Here is a 22826-nt window from a genome sequence, read left to right as displayed (position 1 = left end):
TTTTCCTTTTGCTTCTGGTGTACTTTTAAAAGACAGTTTCTGCTGGTCTTCACATCCTTTGCTACTTTTAACTCCAGCTGAACTTTAGCTTTCCTAACACCATCTTTGCGTGGTCTCCATGTTTCTGCTAAAAGTGAGCATCAGGAGGCCAGGAATAACCAGTAGCGTGTTGTTATGAGTTCAGCAGGTGTGGGGATTAGGTAGCACAGACAAAGAATGGGAGAGACACTGATGGAATAAGGATTGAGGGAGACAGACCCATGATACCAGTTGGAGCAAAACAACAAGTATTTCTTAAAACATGTTGGTTTGGGTCTTTAGAATTAGTTGAGGTAAAATAAGGTAGAGGGAACATGGGTGCTCTGGGGATGTCTAAGGTGAGAGATTACAGAGTGACTTTTGTTGGAGGATGGTCATCACATCTTGAAGTCTGAAGTGGGAGAGGGAAACTGCAGTAGCCATGGTGAGAGCAGAAGTACAGATAAGGACAATTGTAGCGGTTGTTACGCTGACGTATGCTTGTGTTAATTCAAATCTTTCAAAGCCTTTCCTTGCTAAGTGTAGGAAGTAGATTAAAGATCATACATGATAGACACTGGTTACTTATTGCCTGCTGCTGCTGCCAGTTGAGTCAGCTGCAAAACTCACACTGAGAAAACACTAGCATCTCTAATGGCTTTTATTGAGCAGAATAAAGCCTCTGTGGAAGAGGCTTAATACTGCATCGTTTCAGAATTGATCAGGATATAATAGAATTTTTTGCTATAATTTGATTAATTGGGCTGGGGACCAGAACTTGCGTGATGTGATTAACCTGCTATAGAACATGTCCTGCTATTACATTTCCATTGGAGTTGTACTCTGATGCCATAGCAAACGCTGAAAAGAAGTACCATTCATTTGAATAATAAAACTTACATATCGTTACTGTGATGATGCTTACATTTGACGTCAAAAGATTGAAGAGAAACTGATTGTAACTGGTTGTAACTGATTGTAAAAGAAAATCTGATTGTAACAGTTTATTCAAGTCAAGAACTAAATCGCACAGTGGCTTCTGAGATAGAGGAGGATGTTTTCACCTTTTGCTATCCAGACTTGCTGAGCCCTGCGCAATCCCAGTAGCGTTGTAGCTTCTACTGTGAAAGAAGGAAAATGAAACATAAGTCAAATATAAGTCAAATAAGAGGTTGACTATATAATATCAAAGCAATCTAAATTATGCGAGGGCAGTTATATCTACATGTAACTACTACATATAATAATTAGTTATTTGATGTTTTGTAGTAAGTCGGTTTTTACACATTCTTAGTAGAGAAACATTTCTTTCAAACAACACAAAATATTTAAATGCCAGAATGGCAATATTTAGTTCTATGTGTAAATTCATTTTGAAAGCAAACTTTTTTATTAGTAGTAAATACAAATCCTATGAATTGTGGAACAGTAGCTCAGAAAAAAGCTATATGCTCTTATTCTGTATTTGTCCTAGTTTTCCTGTATATATGTGTTGAATCTTGTAAGCTTTCTCTATTTTTCTAAACTGAAAAAAACACCTCAAAAGTATTCCTTTTTAAAGTAATTGCTTTAAATGCCACCTTTCTTATCTGTATTTCATCTGCAAATGCTGTTTTTGACCAAATCATGCTTTATTCTTCCTACTTGTCTTGGGCTGCCTCCTATGGTGATTTATTAGGTTATTCCATTTATACATTCAACTATAAAATAGAAAAAGTGCAAAGCAGTATGCATCAAAGAAACAAAATGATCATTCGATAAAGGTGTAGGAGAACATTTATATATCTTACTGACAACTGTCCAACCCAGATACACTTGTCTTTCTAAATATCTCCTAAGAAACATAGGAGTTCACAGAATTGTGAATTGCCTCTGACATCACATTTTTAGAAAGTCTTAAAATCAGTACAAAGTGTTTGCACCCATTTTTATATTTTTTTACATTAGCGAAACTTTAATTTTTATCATTTAAGCTCTAAAACCAAAGCACGTTTAATTAAATTTGGTAGAAATATACATGTACAAGACATGTAACTACACTATTCTGTTTCTACTTCAGCTCTAGTTCATTTTCCTTTAAAAATGTGGGTTTTTTTTTCCAAGCATTGCACAGTTTGGATATCCAAAGGCAATGGTGAATGAAAATCAGTTCTGATCAGTGAATCAGTGTCAACTAAACAATTTTTTTCTCAAAATTTTATTATTCTTACACTGAGGTGCTTTTTTCCAGGAAGCTATAAAGCTTACAAAAACATATAGCCGGATTAAAGCCCTTGCTGTAGGATTAAATTAATTGGGATATTTAAGTCCTTTATTTTTTGAGAACTAACTCTGTTCTGGAAGTTAGGGAAGCTGTTTCCCTGTGGTCTTGCTATGGTCATCTCGTAAGAGTTATTCAGTGCATAAATTTTAAAACCTGCTGTGTTTCCCCTTACATTCTTTTATTTCTCATTCCCCACCCCTCCCCATCTTGTCTTTACCTTCCTTCTCTTTCCTGTCTCCCAGTTGATTTTCACCTTACCAATACACAAACATTCCATGTTTGAAGAAACTTTTCAGAACCATGTTACAGTCCTTTAAGGTGTAATTTTCAAAACTGGGTAGCCTGGCATCTGCTTTCCCTACTGTGATCTCTCCATTCTACCATTTCATCCCTGTTCCAGTTTAGCACACGTTTCCAGGGAGCACTTGTAGATACATCAAAAGAGTGGCTTCTATTTAGTGAATCTCCGTTTTTGACACCAGTATTGCACTAATGCCAGTAACTTCTTCATTTGCAGTTTTGATGTTTTCTATGAAACCTTTCCAAAGACTGTCTTTTCAAAAATATATTTTTATTTTGAAATACCTGGAAATATGCATAGAAAAATTTGAACCAGACATTTAGCATATTCACCTCCTATAGGTCATTAGCATATATCCATGCTCTATCGTATGCTTTGAACTCACAGTAACTGAGACAACCTTTGTAGATAATCTTGAGGAGCAGGAGATGGTAGGATCTAACTTTATTCCATATCATGAAATGGGAGACAGTCTGAGCTAAGGTTGTAAACTTGCTATTGTAGCATGGTATTAGTACTGTTTGCACGTTGAACAATGGTACAGTTGTCAATTTTGATATATTCCACATTCCATACATGTGATTATCTTGCAAAAAATTTGTCTTTTTAGTTCTAAGACTTTGGCAATTTGAAGCATTTCCAGTGTTGTAGAGGACTATATCTCTGGAACTGAGAAGGCAGGAGGCAAAAAACAAATTTATACTAAAGTTAAATATAAACAATATAGAAGAAATAATATGTTGTAATGTTACCTTTTGTGAAGCCGTTTTGAGTCACAAAGTTTTTTACTGTCATTTAAATACTCAGATTCATATTCATTAGTAAGTATTTAATGAATAAAATATTGCTTGTGGTTATTTTGTGGGAAATACTGAAAATCGTGAAGTGTATTTGAGCATAGGTATGTAAAGAAGCATTAAGCTGCCATTCAAAAAGAAAATAAGATGAAGTAGTGAATATTTTGTCATTTAGCAGAGTAATTCTAGGAGAGAAAATTATTTGCAGTTGAATTTCTATTGAGAATTGGGATCTTAGTTTACTGAAACAATAGTCATGAATTAGATTTTCTTACTGTTAAAGAGAATGTAGCATATTTTGTAGCATTCCTCAGCAAACTTAGCTTCTATGGTTCACTTCATGTTTTACTAATTGAATAATTTTGAGTAATTAAAAATTAATATAAGAGGTAAGGAATGGCTGAGTAGTAGAAGTAGAAAAATGGACAACATTTCAGAGCTATCATGAAACAAGAATTGGCAGGATTTGTTGGCAAGCCAATGAGTGGAGGGATAAAAAAGATATCAAGGTTATGAACTCTAATAATGAAAAGGATGGTGCAGATGGGGACCAACAGATGTCATACAATGTAGTCGATTGTACTGATTCAATTTATGACTGAGTATTCAATTACAGATGTCAGAAAAACATCAGCAGAGAAGACGGAAGACTGATCCAAAATGTAAGTTAGAAAGTAGCTGAAGTAGTGATGGGACGAGGAATAACAGGAGCGAGTGAAGTCAGCCTGCCTGCTTTTCTGAGGCAGAAGGGAATTTAGGGAGTTTCCATGTCTGTGTGCCCTGCTGCCCTGTGCAGCCCCTCATCCCTCACCCCGTGACTGCTGACTCCTTTCACATGTTGACTTTTCACTCTGATCTGTGACTTAGCACCAACATAGACCAACTAAACAGCTATGGATGAATGGCATCCTGAAGGGATGGTGGCTTTCAGAAGGGCCACCTGAGGGCAGCTAGGCTTGTGTGGTATCACTGGAATGCCTCCTGTCAGCTCAGCAGACATGGGCTGTTGATACTGGCTGTCTCTGGACTGTGGCAGTCACTGCATGTCATCGCTGTTCTCCAGGTCCTCTTTGTATTTAAAATATATATTTAAACAATGAACTTGAGATCTGAGTTCTTTTTTTTTTTTTTTTTTGATACCCAGCTGTTCCGTTGGTCATTCAAAATACCTGCCAGATCTAACAGAAGTGTCAGAAAGTAATACATTCATCCAGAGAAAATGTAGTTTAGTTCTTGAAGCAGTTCTCAAACTTAGCTGAATGTTTTCTGTTGGAAATAGTCTTGTAACCAGAAAGTGAAATCTTAGCATGTAAAAGTGTTATAATGCTTTCTTCTTTTCTAGATTGCAATAGGAAGCACTTTTTCTGTGAAATGACCGAACATACCAGAGGGATGTGTGACATACCAAATGATGATGATAAGTTGAGATAAAAGAGCGCTGGAAAAGCAGAGAGGGGTTTCTGTGTAAACCTGAGAAAGAACCATACCTTCAAAGCCATTATTCTACCTGTGTAACATGAAGCACAGTCCAACTTCACTAAAAATTATGCAGAAGCTGTGGAGGACAAAGTAGGGAAAAAAGTGTAGTCTTAAATGCTGATTGACTAGGGGTTTTTCTTCTTGTTGAAGTAAAATGTAACCGGCTACTGATTCTAGGGCTTTGTAGTGACAGTGGTTACACAGTGCGTCAACGTCAGGGTTTCTGGTCTCCCTTCTGCTTTAAAAATATGCAGCAGATACATTGTTAAAATACTTTTATTAATCTTTTATTTTAAGTGGGTATGCCCTCGCATAAACCAGAACGAATAATTTCTCTATTTTCACACAGCCGAGGCAACGAGAACAGACTAGCACTACGACGACAGACCATTCTTCGGGAGAAGGGGAGGAGGCAGGCCAGTCGAGGGCCAGCATATATGTTTAATGACCACTCAACAAGTCTTTCTCTTGAGGAGGAGCGCTTTTTGGATGCAGCAGAATATGGAAATATTCCAGTGATTCGCAAAATGCTGGAAGAATGTCCCTCCCTCAATGTGAACTGTGTAGACTATATGGGGCAGAATGCCTTGCAGCTGGCAGTTGCCAATGAGCACCTGGAAATCACAGAACTTCTGCTGAAGAAAGAGAACCTGTCTCGGGTTGGGGATGCCTTGCTTTTGGCTATTAGCAAAGGTTATGTTCGGATAGTGGAAGCCATTCTAAACCATCCCGCATTTGCTGAAGGCAAGAGGCTTGCACTGAGTCCCAGCCAGTCAGAGCTCCAGCACGATGACTTCTATGCATACGATGAAGATGGCACTCGGTTTTCCCACGATGTTACACCGATCATTTTGGCCGCTCACTGCCATGAGTATGAGATTGTCCACACTCTGCTGAGAAAAGGAGCTCGGATTGATAGGCCCCATGACTATTTCTGCAAGTGCAGTGAATGCAGTCAGAAACAAAAGCATGACTCTTTCAGCCACTCTAGATCCAGAATCAATGCCTACAAAGGTCTGGCCAGCCCTGCTTATCTGTCTTTGTCCAGTGAAGACCCTGTAATGACTGCCTTAGAGCTCAGCAATGAGCTGGCTGTGCTTGCCAACATTGAAAAAGAGTTTAAGGTGAGTAGAGGGATAACGATTCTGACAGACACAGGATTGCAAAGTTCAGTCAAAGGTCTTTCTCCCATTCGCTAAGCAGTAGAAGATCATCTTCATAAATGAGCAGGATAACATGGGCAAATATGTAGCTGTTTAATGAATGGAAGATTTAAATCTTTGGGAATGTCTAATTGCTCTATGCTGATTGTAATTCAGGCTGCTTATGTAGAATGTGCCAGTGAACTCATCTTCCACTTCCTATCAGGTAGGATAGTAAAGGAGGCCCTTCAAACCTAGGGGTGAAGCTGGCTTAGGACAGGGAAAGGAGGAATGGTCATGCAAAACAAATTGCACAATTCTATTAAACCCTCATGCATTCTCATTTTCTCATAGTTGGACTGAAAACTTCTGCACTCCTTGCAATGTTTTGCACTTATTGACAAAAGGGACTCTAAATAATGTCCTCCTCTTCCTTTCTTAATATGCTGCTGTTCTCTGATATTTCTACTAATCTCTTAATGGTTTTTACTTACTTGTACTTATTAATATGTCAACTCCGTGAAGTTTAAGACCTTTTCCGTGTTCTATAGAATGTTAATGTTTCAAAAATGCATGATTTGGAAAAAAAAAATAGTTGAGACTCAGAGATTGCAGGCCACTTAGATCACTTAGATTCTTGAAGTGTGGGTGTTCTTTGGGTTTTTTGGTTTTTTTTTTATTATTTTTATTTTGTTGTTGTTATGTAGGTACCATAGTGCACAACCTACACAATTATTTACCACAGTTTATTTGTGTTAAGACAGTCAGAATGTAAGCTTTTTTCTCTCAGTAAATGCAAACTCAGGCCTTGTGCAAACATTGGCAGTGTTAATTATGACTTAGATTAGCTAAAGTCCCTTGGACAGGGTTTACCTTATGGGACCCTGTTGAAAGCAGGTGCTGGTATATGATACTACTGTGACAGAGCAAGACAGATAGACTTCACTAACAGGAAATCAAACCCCTCCAAAGCAGTAATAGAATAATTTCCAACATTGTGTTAGGAAGAGTTTGAAGTTGCCATGACCATTATTTAATGTTAATTTTCTTAGCAGTGGCATAGTTCGCAAGGCCATGAACCCGTCTCTGCTCAGCCAGCCTCAGCTGAGATGCTGCAGTTCTGAAGCAATTACTCTTGACTTCTGCTCATAGGTGTATCTTTGTGGCACCAATCTGTTGTAAGAAGCTGAAATATTTCTTGGAGAGGGAAAAGGAGCAGGAATGTGCAAAAGGATCTTAGAAAAAGCAGCTAAACAGCTGGCATAGGAGCAGAGGATAATTTTTACTTTTTATCAATAAGATGAAATTCTGGGAAGAGCATTTCATCTTAAAGCAGAGAATGAATGTTTTCCCCATGTATTCCCTAGTTTTCTACTAGGACCTCAGTGGACTGTGATTTCATCCACTACTTTCATGTAAAATTCAGAGAAGAGTATTTAAACCACATACTGTTTTTTCTTTCTCTTTAGCAGCTGCTGAAGATCTGAACAAAAGGACTTGATTAACTCAAAGGGGAGTAAAATTAGAACAGAACAGAAAAACATTTTTCATACACCATCAATGCAGCCTGTTAAGTTCACAGCTATGTTGAGATAAATAGCATATCTGATTTGTAGGGACTCTGTAGCTCAGTTTACCACAGTTGGAGCGACACAAGCTAAGATTATTATAAAGATAAATAAAATCATAATCTGCATCATCAGCAAGAAGTGTCCTTCAAATGTATGCTGCAGTACACAATCCATGAGATGAACTGGTAGTGCAGTATTTGTTCCTGATGCCACTAGAGCAGGGAATGGAGCACAGGGATGAGAAGGGGTGGGCTGGTTCAGATCACGAGCTTCTGCAGGCTGCCCTGAAGTGCCATGAGCTCCTACCAGAGTGACTTGGTTTGGTAGCTCCTCTTGTCTCAGTTGCCTTCTCTAACATTAGAGCTCCACTTCCAGCATAGTACTGTATAAAGAGTTGCAACAGAGTTTTGGAGGTACTGTCCATCAGCAAAAACAGGAGGCTTGACAAGAGACAGAGCAGCTCCATATTGCTTGCTGTTTGTCAGCCAAGCTCTGCTGGGGATGTATGTGTTCTTTAGAGTAGAGTGAAGGTGAATAGAAACAATGACAAGCAGGAACACAAGGCAACATGGAAATTTAACTCTCCCTGTGGTGGTTTGACCCTGGCTGAATGCCAGGTGCCCACCAAAGCCACTCTGTCACTGCCCTCCTCAAGCAGACAGGGAAGAGACAATATAACAAAAGGCTTGTGGGTCAAGATTAGGATGGGGACATCACTCAGAAATTATGTCACAAGCAAAACAGACTTAGGTTGGGGAAAATTAGTTTAATTTATTACCATGAAAATCAGAAAAAAACCCCCTTCCCCCCCCCCCCCCCCCTCCCTTCTTCTTGGGCTTTTGATTCCCAGTTTCTCTATGTCCTCCTGCTGAGCAGCACAGGGGATCGGGGCATGGAGGTTGTGGTCAGTTCATCACACATTGTCTCTGCTGCTCCTTCCTCTTCACACTCTTCCCCTGCTCCAGCGTGGGGTCCCTCCCATGGGAGACAGTTCTCCTTGAACTTCTCCGACATGAGGCCTTCCCACAGGCTGCAGTCCTTCTGGAACAAACTGCTCCAGTGTGGGTCCTCTGTGGGGTCACAAGTCCTGCCAGTAAACTTGTTTCAGTGTGTGCTTCTCTCTTCATGGGTCCACAAGTCCTGCCAGCAAACCTGCTTCAGGACAGACTTCCTTCAGGTCACAGCCTCCTTTGGGCACCCACTTGCTCTGGCATAGGGTCCTCCATGGGCTGCAGGTGGGGATCTGCTCCACTGTTAACCTTCATGTGCTGCAGGAGGACAACCTGCCTCACCATGGTCTTCACAGATTTCAAGGGGATTCTCTGTTCCAGCACCTGGAGCACCTCCTCCACCTCCTTCTGCGCTGACCTGGGTGTCTGCAGAATTGTTGCTCTCACATATTCTCACTTCTCCCTCTCACCGGTGCAGATGTTTTTTTTTCCTTCTTAATATGCTATCCCAGAGGTGCTACCACCGTTGCTGGTGGGCTCAGCCTTGGCCAGCAGTGGGTCCATCTTAGAGCCGCCTGGACATGGGCGAAGCTACTGGCACCTTCCTTCACACAGAAGCCACCCCTGTAGCTCCCCTGCTACCAAAACTTTCCCATGCAAAGCCACTGCATCACGTTTCGTAAGGAGCAGGCAGCTGCCAACATAAGGTCTTTTGGGAACATTTTTGTAGGTACTAAAATCAAGTGGTGGTTCTGGATAAATATCAAAGACCGTGGAGTACATTTATACATGCATTAATGAGAGTTAACATTTACCCTATCAATAAGTGATAACATTTACAGTGTTTGGACAGTCTGGGGATTGACTGAGAAATACCTGGCTTAGGTTCAGTGCAGGCAGTACAAAGGTTGTGTGTACAAGTTGCGGGAAATGGATGCTGACATCTTCACTGAATCTGGGCTTGTTTGTGCTCCTGCAAGCTCATATCCCTGTATTTAGCAGCAATTTATTTAAAAATTATTACCCTTACTTTATTTCAGGAGTTTGCCACAATTATCTCGACAGTGTAGTCCCTGCATAAAGATGTGGGTTTTGTAAAAATGTGTTACACGTGTTAGCGTAATCAAAACAAGTATGTTGTTAGTGCATAGATTAGCTGGACATGGCAAAGCTTTAGCTCCACCTAGGGTTTGTCTGTGCCATTTAAAGTGTTTCAAACCTTAGCTAAATGAAAACTGAACTTTCTGATAATACGCTGTTTTAAAAGTCACCTGTTGTATAGTGACAATGGGGTATTGTTGAAGAGCAGCTCCCTAGCGTGTGCCAGTGGCACAGATAATTCCCACGTCTTCCTCAGAGGCAACAGAAAGGGCTAATGCTCAACTGTGATGCTGGTTTTTCTGTGACTATCTTAAAAATTACTTCCCTCTCCTGTCTTCACCATCAGTTAATGTCAGAGATAACAGTGACCATGAAGCTGTGATTTGCACAGAATAGGAAATGCCATAATCAGTGGAAACCACTATTCTCTGGAATAAACTCCTTTCTTTGCTGCAAACCTCTGCAGCAGCGTCATCTAGTATTACGTGCCTGCTGCGTTTCATTGCAGGTATTGTTTTTACAAGTGTTTTGGGGGATCATTCTTTATTAGGAGCAAAACCAGAAAAAAGTAGAAGATGACTTCTGAAGGAAGACTAACTGGACAGATGTGTCAAGCACAGTGTAGGAGCATATACCAAGCAAATAGCAAATTCAGGCTTCCTGAGTAATTCTGAGATCTTCTCTGAATGCCATTTAATTTACCTTTTTATGACATGGATAAGTGTGTAGCTTTTACAAGGTTTGATGTTATACAGAATATTTTTATTTTGGGGGATTGTTCTCATATTTTCTGTCATCTAAATAATTTGCCCACCTTAGAGCTAATATCTTTACTATGTCCATAAGGATGTAGGTGATATTTGACAAATGTTTTTCTGCAGAGATGTGGCCTGGAGTTTTGAGAGGGACAGCTGTGGCCCAGTGCTGTTCAAAATGGATAAGATTTGCGTTTAGTACAAAGTCCACTGCAGCTATAATGGCAACAGACTGTTTTATTGTTTAATGGGATGGTGTGGAAAATGTATTTTTAAATTAAACATAGATATGTTACTGTTTGCTGTAGATTAATACCCCTAATAAGGTCATCTGAGTTTGCTTTTCTGATGAGAAGTAAAATCCAATTTATCATCTCAAAGTCTGATTTTCTGTTAGTTTTCATTTATACGACTGCCGTTACAGAGATCAGATTCCAGCCTTCATCACAGATACTGTCAGCTCTCTTAAAGAAAAGGCATCACCTTTTAGAAGAAAGAAATGAGGCACTAAAGGAGTAAGGACCAACTCTGTAAAGGGAATAATGTGTTTATCCACCTACTAAGATGCCTAAATCTAACATTTAGGTCCCACTTACGTTCAAAAGGCACTCTGAAATCCTGAATCCTCATACAGCAGTATCCGTGCTTTTGGTTCACTAAGCAGGGCCAGGATGTGGTCTGGAGCACTGCTCCATCTCATCTGTGGGGTTCAGTGTCAGCCTGTGTCCTGAGAGCATTTTCATCCCAGGCACAGTCTGGGGGGAGCAGGAGCCTGTGACTGGTCGCAGGAGGCTGCGTGGAGAAAGCCCCTTTCTTTGGGGAGAAGTGGCTGTGGTGATGCCCTTCTGCTCTCCCGCTTACGTGATCAGAGGTAAGGCAAATCATGGTCAGCTGAGGTTTTCAGTGACCATGGCCTGCTTGCTGCCTTACCTGGGACACCAAGACAGTCTGTGGCTACTCCTACCACAAAAGACAGGTGACCCCTCTCAGCAGCAGCCACTATCACCCCCACCCCTCCTGCCATTCCTCTGTCACCAGCGTCTTGTTCCCCTGGTTCCTCATCCCCCACAGCTCACCCCAAATCATCACCTTCCTTTTGAAGAGTGGGAGCAGCCCATGCTGCCCCCTCATCCTTGGTGTGCTCAGGAGCCCTGAACCAACATTGCCACATAAGTAAAATAAATGACATGCATGCTTTATTGCAGAATTAAGGGCTGATTCTTTTTAGAGCCTCCAACTGTAATTTAATTGCTAACTACCTTCTCAGGTCTCCCAGGACTGTTTTTTTAGTTCATTAAGTTTTACATTTTGCAGTAAAGGAGAAATCATGGAGTTATCTACGTGCCTTTGATAATTTTCAAAAATAACTTAAGCCAAAACAAATGACCATGTTCCCTTGGCTCAATGGTAAGAGACATGTGAGACTGTGGGGGAGGGGGAACTTCCATGTGTGACAGAGAGACACTGAGATGTCTTCAGCGAGAAGAGTGTATTAATCACTTCTGCTGTTGCTACGTATTTAAGTGGACCAAGGAGACCAGGGGCAAAAGGCAGCCTGTGCAGTAATCTCTGCAAGTTAACACTTTTGATTTCTTAGAAAAAAAGTTGCCTGGCTAGAGCTACTTGCCTTCTGTTCAGATGCTGACAAATCTTCCTGTAGCAGTTTAAGACATTATCATCCCATCTGTCCTCCATAACCTTCCCCAAAAGGATAAAATCTTCATACATCTCAAGACAGCAAACTGCAAACTGGAGCAGGGACGTGCGTTGCCTTCAGCTGACTCTGCTGTCTTACAACCATCCGGTGCCATGGCTGGCAGGGAGGTGGTGATGCTGGGCTCTGTTCCGTTCCCCAAAGCTCGTTTGCTGTAACCTGACTGCTGAGGACATTTCAGCTACCACCACTGATGACAGCTGTGGCCGTGTTTCAAAGGAGGGGAAGCTGCTTTACTGCATTTGCAAATGAGAAAATAAAATGATGGAGTTTATGGATGAATTTACTGGGTGATAATATATACTGTGATACTGTGTACAAACCTAAATTCAGAAGGGATAATTTTGCAAAATATGAATGAGGGTAGCTGGTTATTTTTAAAAGTGCCCATTCAGTATTCATTTTGGTAAACAGGACTATGCTCAGAAAAAAGCATGTTCTTCATTAGAGTAAATTATTGTATATGAGTTTTTGCTTTGAGACTACCCTAAGCCATTGGATTCCACCATGGAGTGATGGTCTCCTCACACACTCTTTTGAAAAATCCGTGTCATGTTTCAGTCACCAGAGCTGGAAAATACTGATGAAAACTGTGAGTGTGCATGTATATACATATGTCCTACCAGAAAATATGCTCATACCAATATACTACAAATCTATTACAGTATTTTGTACTAGTTATTTATGAAGGCCAGATGATTTTGTTCCTCAATTTATTGAAAAATACTCCTTTCATTTGATGTTCAAGGGTCAGATATCAGTTTGGAACAGTTCATGGTGTGTAATTGTGCAAGGGTGGATAGGTTGGCTCTATGTTTTCCCTTTGTGAATCGCAAATGGCTACTTTTCCTTTCATTTTGAAGAAGACATTTATGCATTATAACAACTGAATACAGAACTGCTGCTACAAAAATGAAAGCCAAACAGAAGGTCATATATTACTCTCAAAAAATGTCTTTCTGTAGGGTCAAGAAGTTAGGATTTTGGTTAATCTCTCTTGTTACTCTTCTGAGAGGGAAAACAAATGATAAAATAAACAGCATGTCATGAAATAGTTTTAGTATTTAGCCTCTGTTGTCTTTATAGAGAAATTACATTAAAGTTCTTTTCTTTTTATGACAGATCTGAGCTCTCTTGCTTACATTATATTATTAAAAAGATAAATCACTAGCAGTTTTATGTAGGCATACAACAGTTGCTATAACTATTTGTCTATGAGTGTTTGCATCCATCGAAGTAAAATGAAATGCCATCCTTTAATATAACCAAGTAATAAACTGGTATTGTGGGTGATAAACCACAAACATGCATAAAGTACACCCTCAACAAATAAATTAGGGTATTACGTATACTAAAAATAATGGTTTCTTTTCCAGCCTGTGCATTAGATGGCAGTTAGTATGAAGGAAGTAATTAAAAAGAAGGGACTAAACAGAGACTAAGAGTGGGAGAAGGGGGAATGCTGTGAAGAACAGACCAGAAGAGGGGGAAATGTGTCACTGTAACATGAAATAGAGACTACATGAGCAGTCCCGTATGGTGTGGGGTGGTTGGGAATTTTTTTCATTCTTTTGTTTGGGAAAAATTCTACAGTAATTTCATCTTTTTAAGATGTTAAAATTAGCAGAGATCATGTTGACACATGTATGAATAAATCTCTTGTAAGATCTAGGCCAGGGGCAATTTATATGTACACATTTTTTAGCTTTAGATATACATCTATATTTCTATCCATCTAACTTCCTACCTGTCTAGCTATGTTCATCTTTTAATACCCAAACACAGCTGCAAGTAAGGAGTGGTTAACAAACTGGATTGTAGTGATCAAAATATATTTTTCTGTTTTGACTTAACGCCTTTTGCAAAACAGTGGCTGAGAAGGGTATTTGGTAGCTGAAACAACTGAACTTGAAGCTGTAGAGCAACGTTTTGGCTCACACAGCAAAGTCTGTCATGAGATATGCGAGCTAGAGAGCACTGAGTTGAAGTTAGGGATGTGATATCACCAGACTATCTGTAGCATTGCTGACGCTGTTGCTGGACAAGAGCAATCAAATTAATGTTTGCAAGCTAAAAGAGATGTTGAAAAATGAGAAAGATAAGATTTACAAGACTAATTCAAGCCTAAGAAAATTCAATATATTTACGTAATTCTCAAGAAAGTTGGGAAGTTGTTTAGGTGTGTTCTCTGTAGGATACTCGTCCAACTGAGATCTCTACAGTGTAATGTTCTACATCTGAGCTAGTTATCTAGACCTCTGTGACAGTCGGTGAATAGAGAAATTTCCCATGCTATCCATCTCAACTTGAAATAGTCATTAAAATATGACATACAATATTTCTTAAAGTGTTTTTTTTACTTCCAATTGGCTCTAAAGCAAGTCTGTAGAAGTAATTCAGGTGTAAAAATTAATAATGTGAGACAAATCCTAGTCTTCGAACATTTAGGGGAAGCACATGCCCGATAACGAAGTGCTGTTAATCTACCAGAAAAAAAATACATAACAAGATGCAAACAAGCTATTGATGCTCATAGACATGTAGCTGGGATGTAGAACTATTTATCTCATGTTAGGTATAAACAGCAAGTTATCTTCTTTCTTCTTTTCTTTTCTAGAATGATTACAAGAAATTGTCTATGCAATGCAAGGATTTTGTAGTTGGACTTCTTGATTTGTGCAGAAATACAGAAGAAGTGGAAGCTATTTTGAATGGTGATGTAGAGATGAGCCATAATAATGGAGAACATGGTCGCCCCAGCCTTAGCCGCTTAAAACTCGCCATTAAGTATGAAGTTAAAAAAGTAAGCAATTATGTTGATCAGACACGTCATGCTAGTGGTATCAAATTGTGCTGTTATTAAATGTTTATGTTTTAGTAGCCTATGACATTTAAATGAACATTTGGGCCCTTCTGTAGAGTGTATTTTACAAACAAAAGAATCCTTGCCCCAGATAGCTTGCAGTATAAACAAGAAACATGTATACTGGTCACAGTGAGTATGAGAGCAAATGGCTCTAAAAAATGTGTAGCTATATGCAAAATGTGTAGCTATTTACTTGGGTTTAGTTTTAATCTATTTAAAAAAAAAAAAAAAAAAAAAGATGGAAGAAATTTGCATTACTTCTGCAGCCTGGAAAAGCCTAAAATTTAATAAAACCCAGAGGATAGCACAGCAGTCCCGTGCACTGCGTGATAACAAATGCTGATACACATTTTTGTCAAGCTGTTTTGTCTTACTCAGAAAGTTGAGAAAACAGTGAAATCGCGTGTCTTACAGAAAAAAGTATTTGTCTGTATAGAGGATCAGAGATGCAATCTAGGAGTAATAGTACTGTGGTTCTCAGCTGAGAAGAACAGCAGGCTCCAGGTAGTGTCAGATACGGAAGTTATTGTCCCTTCTTTGGCATGCTTTCATTTCTACTACCTAATGCTCTGGTCTGCATCTGAAAAGGGCTCAGCAAAACCAGTTGAGTTAGTAGCTGCACCAAGACCCAGAAAACTTCTCTTGGATAATGTAAGTTGTAAAGTTCTGGGTGATGTGTTTGTAAACCAGGAAGAAATGATTTGTGTGGTGAAGTTTGTGCAACTGAAGATCAAGAAGGTACAACTCAGTACTATATTTCCCAAGCAGATTACCCTAAAGTAGGGTGACAGAGCAGCAAGAGCTTTGATAAAACTTTTCCAACATAATGAAATGGATCAGATCAACACTGGGAAAATAAACATATAACTAACTAGCTAAATAAATAAATAAACCTTATTTTAACAACAACAGCAGAAAAAAAAATAAATAGAAAATCAGGACTCTTAAAAATCCAGTCTGGACTGAATGTACAGGTCTAATACATACAGATCTAATTTATCAGGGAAGAGTTGCAGATTTTTTACAGAAATTGAGTTCACATCTCTGGGGGACACCTAAAACATTTATATGTGAGGAGTATGTATGTGTTCATGAAGGGAAGAAAAGAAGAAAACCATTTTGACTGAAAAGCACCTACCAGTATATGAACACAAACCTGCAAAACACTTGGCAAGCTACAGTCACTAAGGAAAGCTAAACCAACTTTTGAGGAGATGGTGCCATGCTGATCTTGTCCTTCATAGTATCTGAGTCTTAATCCCTCCTTGAATGTGAACTTTCTTTCAACACTTCCTCCTACCTGAATAAAGGCATTTCTTGCACCTTCAGCCAGTCATCCTTTAAATATAGAGGAGTATTCTATAAAAAGAGCACCTAGATTCAGTTAAATTTTATTTTGTATTTCTAGGTCTAGACTTCTAAATTTACAGTGCACAAGAATCCACTCTTTATTAATATCTACCTTTGTGAGATGCTTCTTATACTCTCCAGAGGTTTTGAGAGAAAAGAGGGTTATAGGCCAAACTTCTCAGTTTTGAGGAGTTTGTCCAAAAGATTCCAGAACCAAGTTATAAATAGTCCTTAGCTGATTTCCTGCATCAGTAACAGCTATTTTCTTATGCCAGCTGAAAAAAAAATGGTATTTTCCATGTTAGCATGTGATGGTATGGCATATTCTTTGTTTCATAACTAAAGACTATGTAGCATCCTTTGCAGAACACAAAGACCTAAAGTTTTGGAATTTCTGAAGTAGCAGCATGAAAATTATAAATGTCGGAAACAAGTAGAGTTTGCCCAAATAAAGTTTGTGTTTTAATTACCCTTGGATGGAAAATAATAATTTGTGATGGCACACAGTGTCAATAAAATAAGAGGTTTTTTTATGTTAAAAAATCTATTGTTGCTGATATCATGCCTGCATGATGGGAGATTATGCTCATCAAAAACCATTTTCTTATACCCTTGTTAATGCTCCTTTTAATGTAAGCTGAGTTGTTGCTATTCCAACTTTGTTAATGAGTTTCATATCACAGTTATTTTAATAAAAGATATTCTGATAGCAATATTATTTTTGTGCTCCTTTTCTTTGTTACAGTTTGTAGCACATCCAAACTGCCAGCAACAACTTCTCTCAATCTGGTATGAGAATTTGTCAGGTTTACGGCAGCAGACCATGGCGGTGAAGTTTCTGGTTGTTCTTGCTGTTGCAGTAGGACTGCCATTCCTTTCAATGGCTTACTGGATTGCTCCTTGCAGTAAGGTCAGTCCCTGGAATCTTGTAATGACCTTTTATTAACTCCTGTATCATCTGCATGTAGATTCCTGTCTGGTAAAGATGAAGCATGAGTGTAAATTACTGGCGTGCTTAAATAATACTTGAGCGATATGTGATTTTAAAGCTGAGTTAGAATGGAGCGGCTGCAAGATTGCATGTTTTGACAATTGTAGTTAAGACAGATAAATACTGTGTTAAATGCAAAGTATATTAAATTAAATTACAATGGTTGAGCAAGAGTTGCCTTGTAGAAACTGTGTTTTAGAAACAATGAATCAAACTATTCTTCATTTGGTTGTTGCCGTAGTAGGCAGATTCAGAGGATCCTCATTTCCCATTGATTCAGAGCTAAACTAAGTTCAGGCTGTAGGTTGGTTCCAGTTACCTCAAAGGCAGTTCTATTTTTGATGATTAAAAATTAATAGCTAAAAGTCACTGAAACATGAATGCTAGAGATTTAAACAATCATCACCAGTTTTGTAGAAGTCAAAGTGAACTGTGTTGGCTTGTCAAGACAATGCTAATACTTGTTATGTTTCATGAGGTTTTTTAAGCAGTCACGCAGCCTCCCCTGCATCCATTTATAATGCACTGTCTGGATTTGGGTGCTACCGATGTATCTGTTTTGGATGATATATAGTATGGAAAGCCTTTCCACTGAAGATGTGTTACAATCTGTGTCCAATTTAAATGGACACTGATGGAAAAATTCCTTTGAGAGTGTGTTAGAGGGAACAAATGGGATCCTGTAAGGATTATTCAAGAGATTGTAGTATAATATCCATGATTTTAGCACATTGAATCCTGTGGTGAATACAATAGTTCCAGGGGAAGAGGAAGTTTGAAAGAGAGGACTGAGTTCTTTGTGGGTTGTTTTGATTGTTCTCTGAGAGGAGAAAGGTGGGCCTTTTTTTGTTTGCCGTATTTTTAATTTCTTTCAGTCTGGACAATAAAAATCAGTTATATGATTTTCACTTTTCTGTACAGTTTTTAGGATTTTTCTGAATACTTTTGTCTTAAAACACACCTTGGGATTCAACATACTTCAGTAATTGTTTTTTCAACTACAGCAGTGACATTATCTGTTTGTCATTCTCCTTTTTCAGTGGTTTTTTGGATGTAAAAGCTATTTCAGAGTAGCTTTTTAAAGTCAAGGTTCAAGGGACATCCTTTAAGGTTTCACTTCAAGATACTTTATCGTTTTCTAACTCTGCTTTATTGTTTGTTTGTGGGTTTATGACTGTTCCTTCCTAGCTTGAAATAAAATCTTTCCCCGTGACAATTACCTGTCCTCTTTGTACTTCATGCAAAATAATTGGTTGTTGAAGTTCATCTCATGAAGCTGATGGAATATTTTATTTAATAAAAGACAAAGTAATTTCATTGGGTGAGAAACATAATGAATGTTATGGGTTTGCAAAATATAAAAGAGAAACAAGATCAAGTATTGTGCCTGCTAACCTTGACAGTGTTCCTTTAATAGTATCTTCTTTTTAAATTTGTCTGGTTTTCTTAATGTTATCTGTATTTGAGACCTTACCATCGCATCCTTGGCTGCATCCTCTTATTCTGTGTTTCTGTAAAAGCTGACTGTAAGGACAGGAAAATTCTGACTTTAATATTGAAACAAGTGTAGTGAAAATATGAATACCAGTAACTTATTTTTCTGCTTTCCCCTCCCTTTTCCAGATCACAGATTATTATATGTTTCAGCTGAGATCTGTGACACTTGCTTTCAATTCTTGTCAAGGAATTTTTGTCAGATACAGATATTGTCTTAATCTAAAATAAAAAGGTATTTTTCTGCAGCTGCCAATGAAGTGAACAAGCTAAAACTTTTACTATTAATACAGGCACTCTCAAAAATAAATAATTCCTAAAAATTCATCCTTATGTGAAGTTGTATGGAACTTGTAGAGTTTTTAAGTGTTGCACTAAACCATTTTAAAGTTGTTCTCAGTCATGACAGAGTTGAGGACATTTCCTTTAAAGGAGTCAAGAAGGAATTAAGACACTACAGAACTATAAACATAACCTCTTGGGGCCTCATGACTTTTTATTTAAAAAATAAAGTTGAGAAAACTGGACGATAACTGTGCTACATTAAGTATCACGTCAGTCAGGAAACAGAATTCTTTAGTCATAATCCACTTTGGTGATAATTTAATGCTTTTAGTTAAGTGTCAAAATCTTACTGTTTTGCTGCCTCATAAGGATGACTAGCATGTAAGACATTCAACAGCTATAATATTTTTTTCTCTTGATTACCTATAATAGACATAGATGCCCCAAAATAATTATAGAATTTTTTCAAAACATTGAGTTAAAAATACATATACAGTGAAACAGGTAGAATATCCCTCTGAAAACAGCAAATAAGTAGAAACTTTAAAAGGTGACTGTCAGTATGGCATTACAGTATACAACTTTTTCCAAGTGTTTGTACCTGTGTGTTATTGAAATACATATTTCTTGTGTTACTGTTCTTTTTATACATTTTTATTTTGGAAGAAAGCAATGCAATATCCTTCTGTTTCATAACCTCTGTTACAGCTGGGGAGGATAATGCGCGGACCATTTATGAAGTTTGTAGCCCATGCAGCCTCTTTCACCATTTTTCTTGGTCTACTTGTCATGAATGCAGCTGACAGATTTGATGGCACCAAACTCCGACCTAATGAAACAACAGGCAATGTAAAGCAGCTATTCAGGATGAAAACATCCTGTTTCTCATGGATGGAGATGCTCATTATTTCTTGGGTAATAGGTAAAGAGTAATTTTCAATTAACTTTGTCTTGCTATGGTTTCAGTGAAGCTGGACCCAATTTAATGCTTTGCTCTTCATGTTACGTGTAAAAACTGCAACAAAGGGATTTTACTCAACTGGCTGCATTCCCACATTGGCCTCATGTTTCTTATTGGATGTCAGCAGGATTCACATGTGCCTAGTTAATCACAAACATTCAGTTGAGGACTTGGGTGAAATCTGAATATGAATTAGTTCTTAGTTCGGTTTTATGAATATCACTGGAAAGTGTCAAACAGTTTTATGGGATTTTTTTGAGTCAGGCTGTGTCAGCTCCCAAGGGGAAAGATTTCTACACCAAGGGCTAAGATTTTTGTGTCCAATTGCCTCCTACTGTTACAATTCTCTCATTTTGCAAGTATGCCTGCACAATTAATGGTGTGTAGCTGAATGTATTATTGACAGAAGAATATAGACCCCTGAACATTCAGCGGTAGATCGTTCCATCCCTACATAGGGGTGAAATGAATACTATGAACACTACTCTGAGCTGACCCATTCAATTTGGTGATGCAGTACTATTCAGCATCAGAACTTGAGCACAGATCCTCAACAATATTTTAGCTGTCTGATTCCGATTTACAAGTCAATAGCATTTAGTCCAATGGGGTTTAGATGCCCAAATATTTTAAGGATCAGTGTTCTGGTTGGTAGTTAAGTCAATAATATGGGAGAGTTAAGTTCAAGCTAAGTAAATCTGTTTCCATTCAAGAGTTTATGCATTTAAAATATTTTGCTTTTAGGAGTTCTCTGTGATTGAAATTGGAGCCATTTGTACACCAGCTGATTCTTATAGCTTTAAAAGACATGGAAAATCTTTATTTATTCCATCATAAAGCTGTTTATAAATTAAGATATAATTGTATATTATAGGAATAATAGGGCACTTAGATTTCTGAATATTCTATAAATATCAATGTTTTCATCTGATAATACAGGAATAAATAATAATTTCCCAATTTGAAGTTCTATTTTGCTAATTTAATCTGGTTTTCTTTATTTCAGTGTCATGCATAAGACTGTTTATGAAAAATTGATTCAGTGCATACAGATATTGCATTGAATTTCATTACTGTAATTAACATCATAATTGTCCTTATCTGAAAATGATGAAAAGTTCCTTCAGACAATTTGATAAGTATAAACCCCAGTAACATTATTCCAGTTCAGTTTTTTAACTCTCTTTAGAATGCTAGAAGTGTAGCTCATGATTTAATAAATTTTATCTTAAAAATTTATTAAATGATTTGCTCAATAAAAAGGATGTCGTAAATGAATACTGTACTCATATTTTATTATTAAGGGAGGATAATTAGGAATCAAACAGATACCTTTGCCCTACTGAAGAAGCATTAGGTCTGATTCTTTCATGCTCATTTGTCACATATATTTGCAATTTCAGTAAAAGAGACGGTACCAAGAGTATTCTGCAAATAAGAAAATACGAGTTCTGTGATTAGTTCTACCACTGCTATATGATCATGCCAAAGCATTTCTACTCTTTCTGTCTCTTCCTGTGTCTGTAACAGATGGTAGTACTCACATCCCGTTCTCTTTGAAAGCTTTTGTGGTAGTACAGGAAATAAGAGTATGGAAGATTGTTATTATTACCCACATGAGAAAGAAGTATTGGAATGTATATGAACCGGCAGGTTCAAGGATTTTAGATTGTGTTTGAACTTCCACTGACCAAAATTGTTTTGAGTTTGACTGCAACCGAGAGCATATCCTATACATAACAAAAAATCAAATAAAACAGATGTGAAGATAAAAGAACACACTGTTTTTTCTGTTCTGTCTTATGCAGGCATGATATGGTCTGAATGTAAAGAAATTTGGTCTCAAGGTCCAAAGGAGTATCTTTTTGAGTTATGGAATATGCTTGATTTTGGTATGTTAGCAATTTTTGCAGCATCATTCATAGCAAGGTTTATGGCATTTTGGCATGCATCCAGAGCCCAGAACTTCGTTGATGCAAATATGAAAGACCTGACAAGTCCAACACTGGAGCCCAACATAAAATACTACACCTTGGGTGAGTTGATTGCACGTGATTAAGATTTACTTCTTGGGCCAAGATGTATTAACAAGTCTCTAGTTATATCTACAATGTACTACTTAAAAATTCCCACCCCTTCTGTTTCTCATCCCTACTATTTGATCACAATTCCCTTGGGCTGTGTTCATACATCTCTTTGGGGACTGTTCTAGACATGAGGCACTGAAATGATCTAAGATCAGAACTCCCCACTGTCACCCCACCTCTTTTCAAGATTATTTTAATCCAGGTCATTTGATCTGTTGTTACACAGTGCTGTCCTGCAAAGACTTGTGTTGGCACAACTGTGAATGTGATGTACTGTAATGCAGGGGCAGAACTAAGCAATGAGACGCAGGAAGTTCTTAAACCTGCTTTGTCAATATAACCAATATATTTTTAGTATATTCTTTGTTCATTGTATTATTTTAATATTTCTCAATCCACTCGCTTTGCCAGCAAGAGATAAAAGTCTTAGTAAACTTGCTTGGCATATATGAGAAGTGACTAGAAGTTATTTTGCCCAAATAAGAAAAAATTAAACTGTTTGCTTGTGTTCGCTCTCCATACCACCACATCTCTTTTCTCTTTAGTAGGTATTTTTCTCTAGATGCTGAAATATGTCAGTTTCTGTCTCTGCTCCATTCCTTAAATACTGTTTCTGATAAGGTTGCATTTCTTCATTATCTAGGCTGTAGAAAAAGCAGAACAATTAATATATCTATTCTTAAACCCATTAAATTTTAGTC

General features: G+C 38.0%; 1 protein-coding gene across 4 annotated transcripts in view; it reads left to right on the top strand.

Moving 5' to 3' along the window:
- The window catches only part of TRPC6 (transient receptor potential cation channel subfamily C member 6), a 123119-nt gene that overhangs the window by 65819 nt on the left and 34474 nt on the right, over positions 1 to 22826 (top strand). For 3 of the 4 annotated variants that reach the window (XM_080376479.1, XM_080376476.1, XM_080376477.1), the window contains exons 2-6: positions 5208 to 5982; positions 14709 to 14894; positions 17053 to 17217; positions 19786 to 19999; positions 21847 to 22074. In XM_080376479.1, the coding sequence (XP_080232605.1) occupies positions 5296 to 5982; positions 14709 to 14894; positions 17053 to 17217; positions 19786 to 19999; positions 21847 to 22074 (1480 nt within the window). In that variant the 5' untranslated portion in view covers positions 5208 to 5295. Of the gene's footprint in view, positions 1 to 4023; positions 4042 to 5207; positions 5983 to 14708; positions 14895 to 17052; positions 17218 to 19785; positions 20000 to 21846; positions 22075 to 22826 lie in introns of those variants that run through there. The other variant, XM_080376478.1, reaches the window with a different exon arrangement.

This window comes from Falco punctatus (genome assembly GCF_963210335.1).
Source record: "Falco punctatus genome assembly, chromosome: 2".
In the NCBI taxonomy this organism is placed as follows: domain Eukaryota; kingdom Metazoa; phylum Chordata; class Aves; order Falconiformes; family Falconidae; genus Falco; species Falco punctatus.
This window is presented reverse-complemented; position numbering and strand designations above follow the sequence as displayed.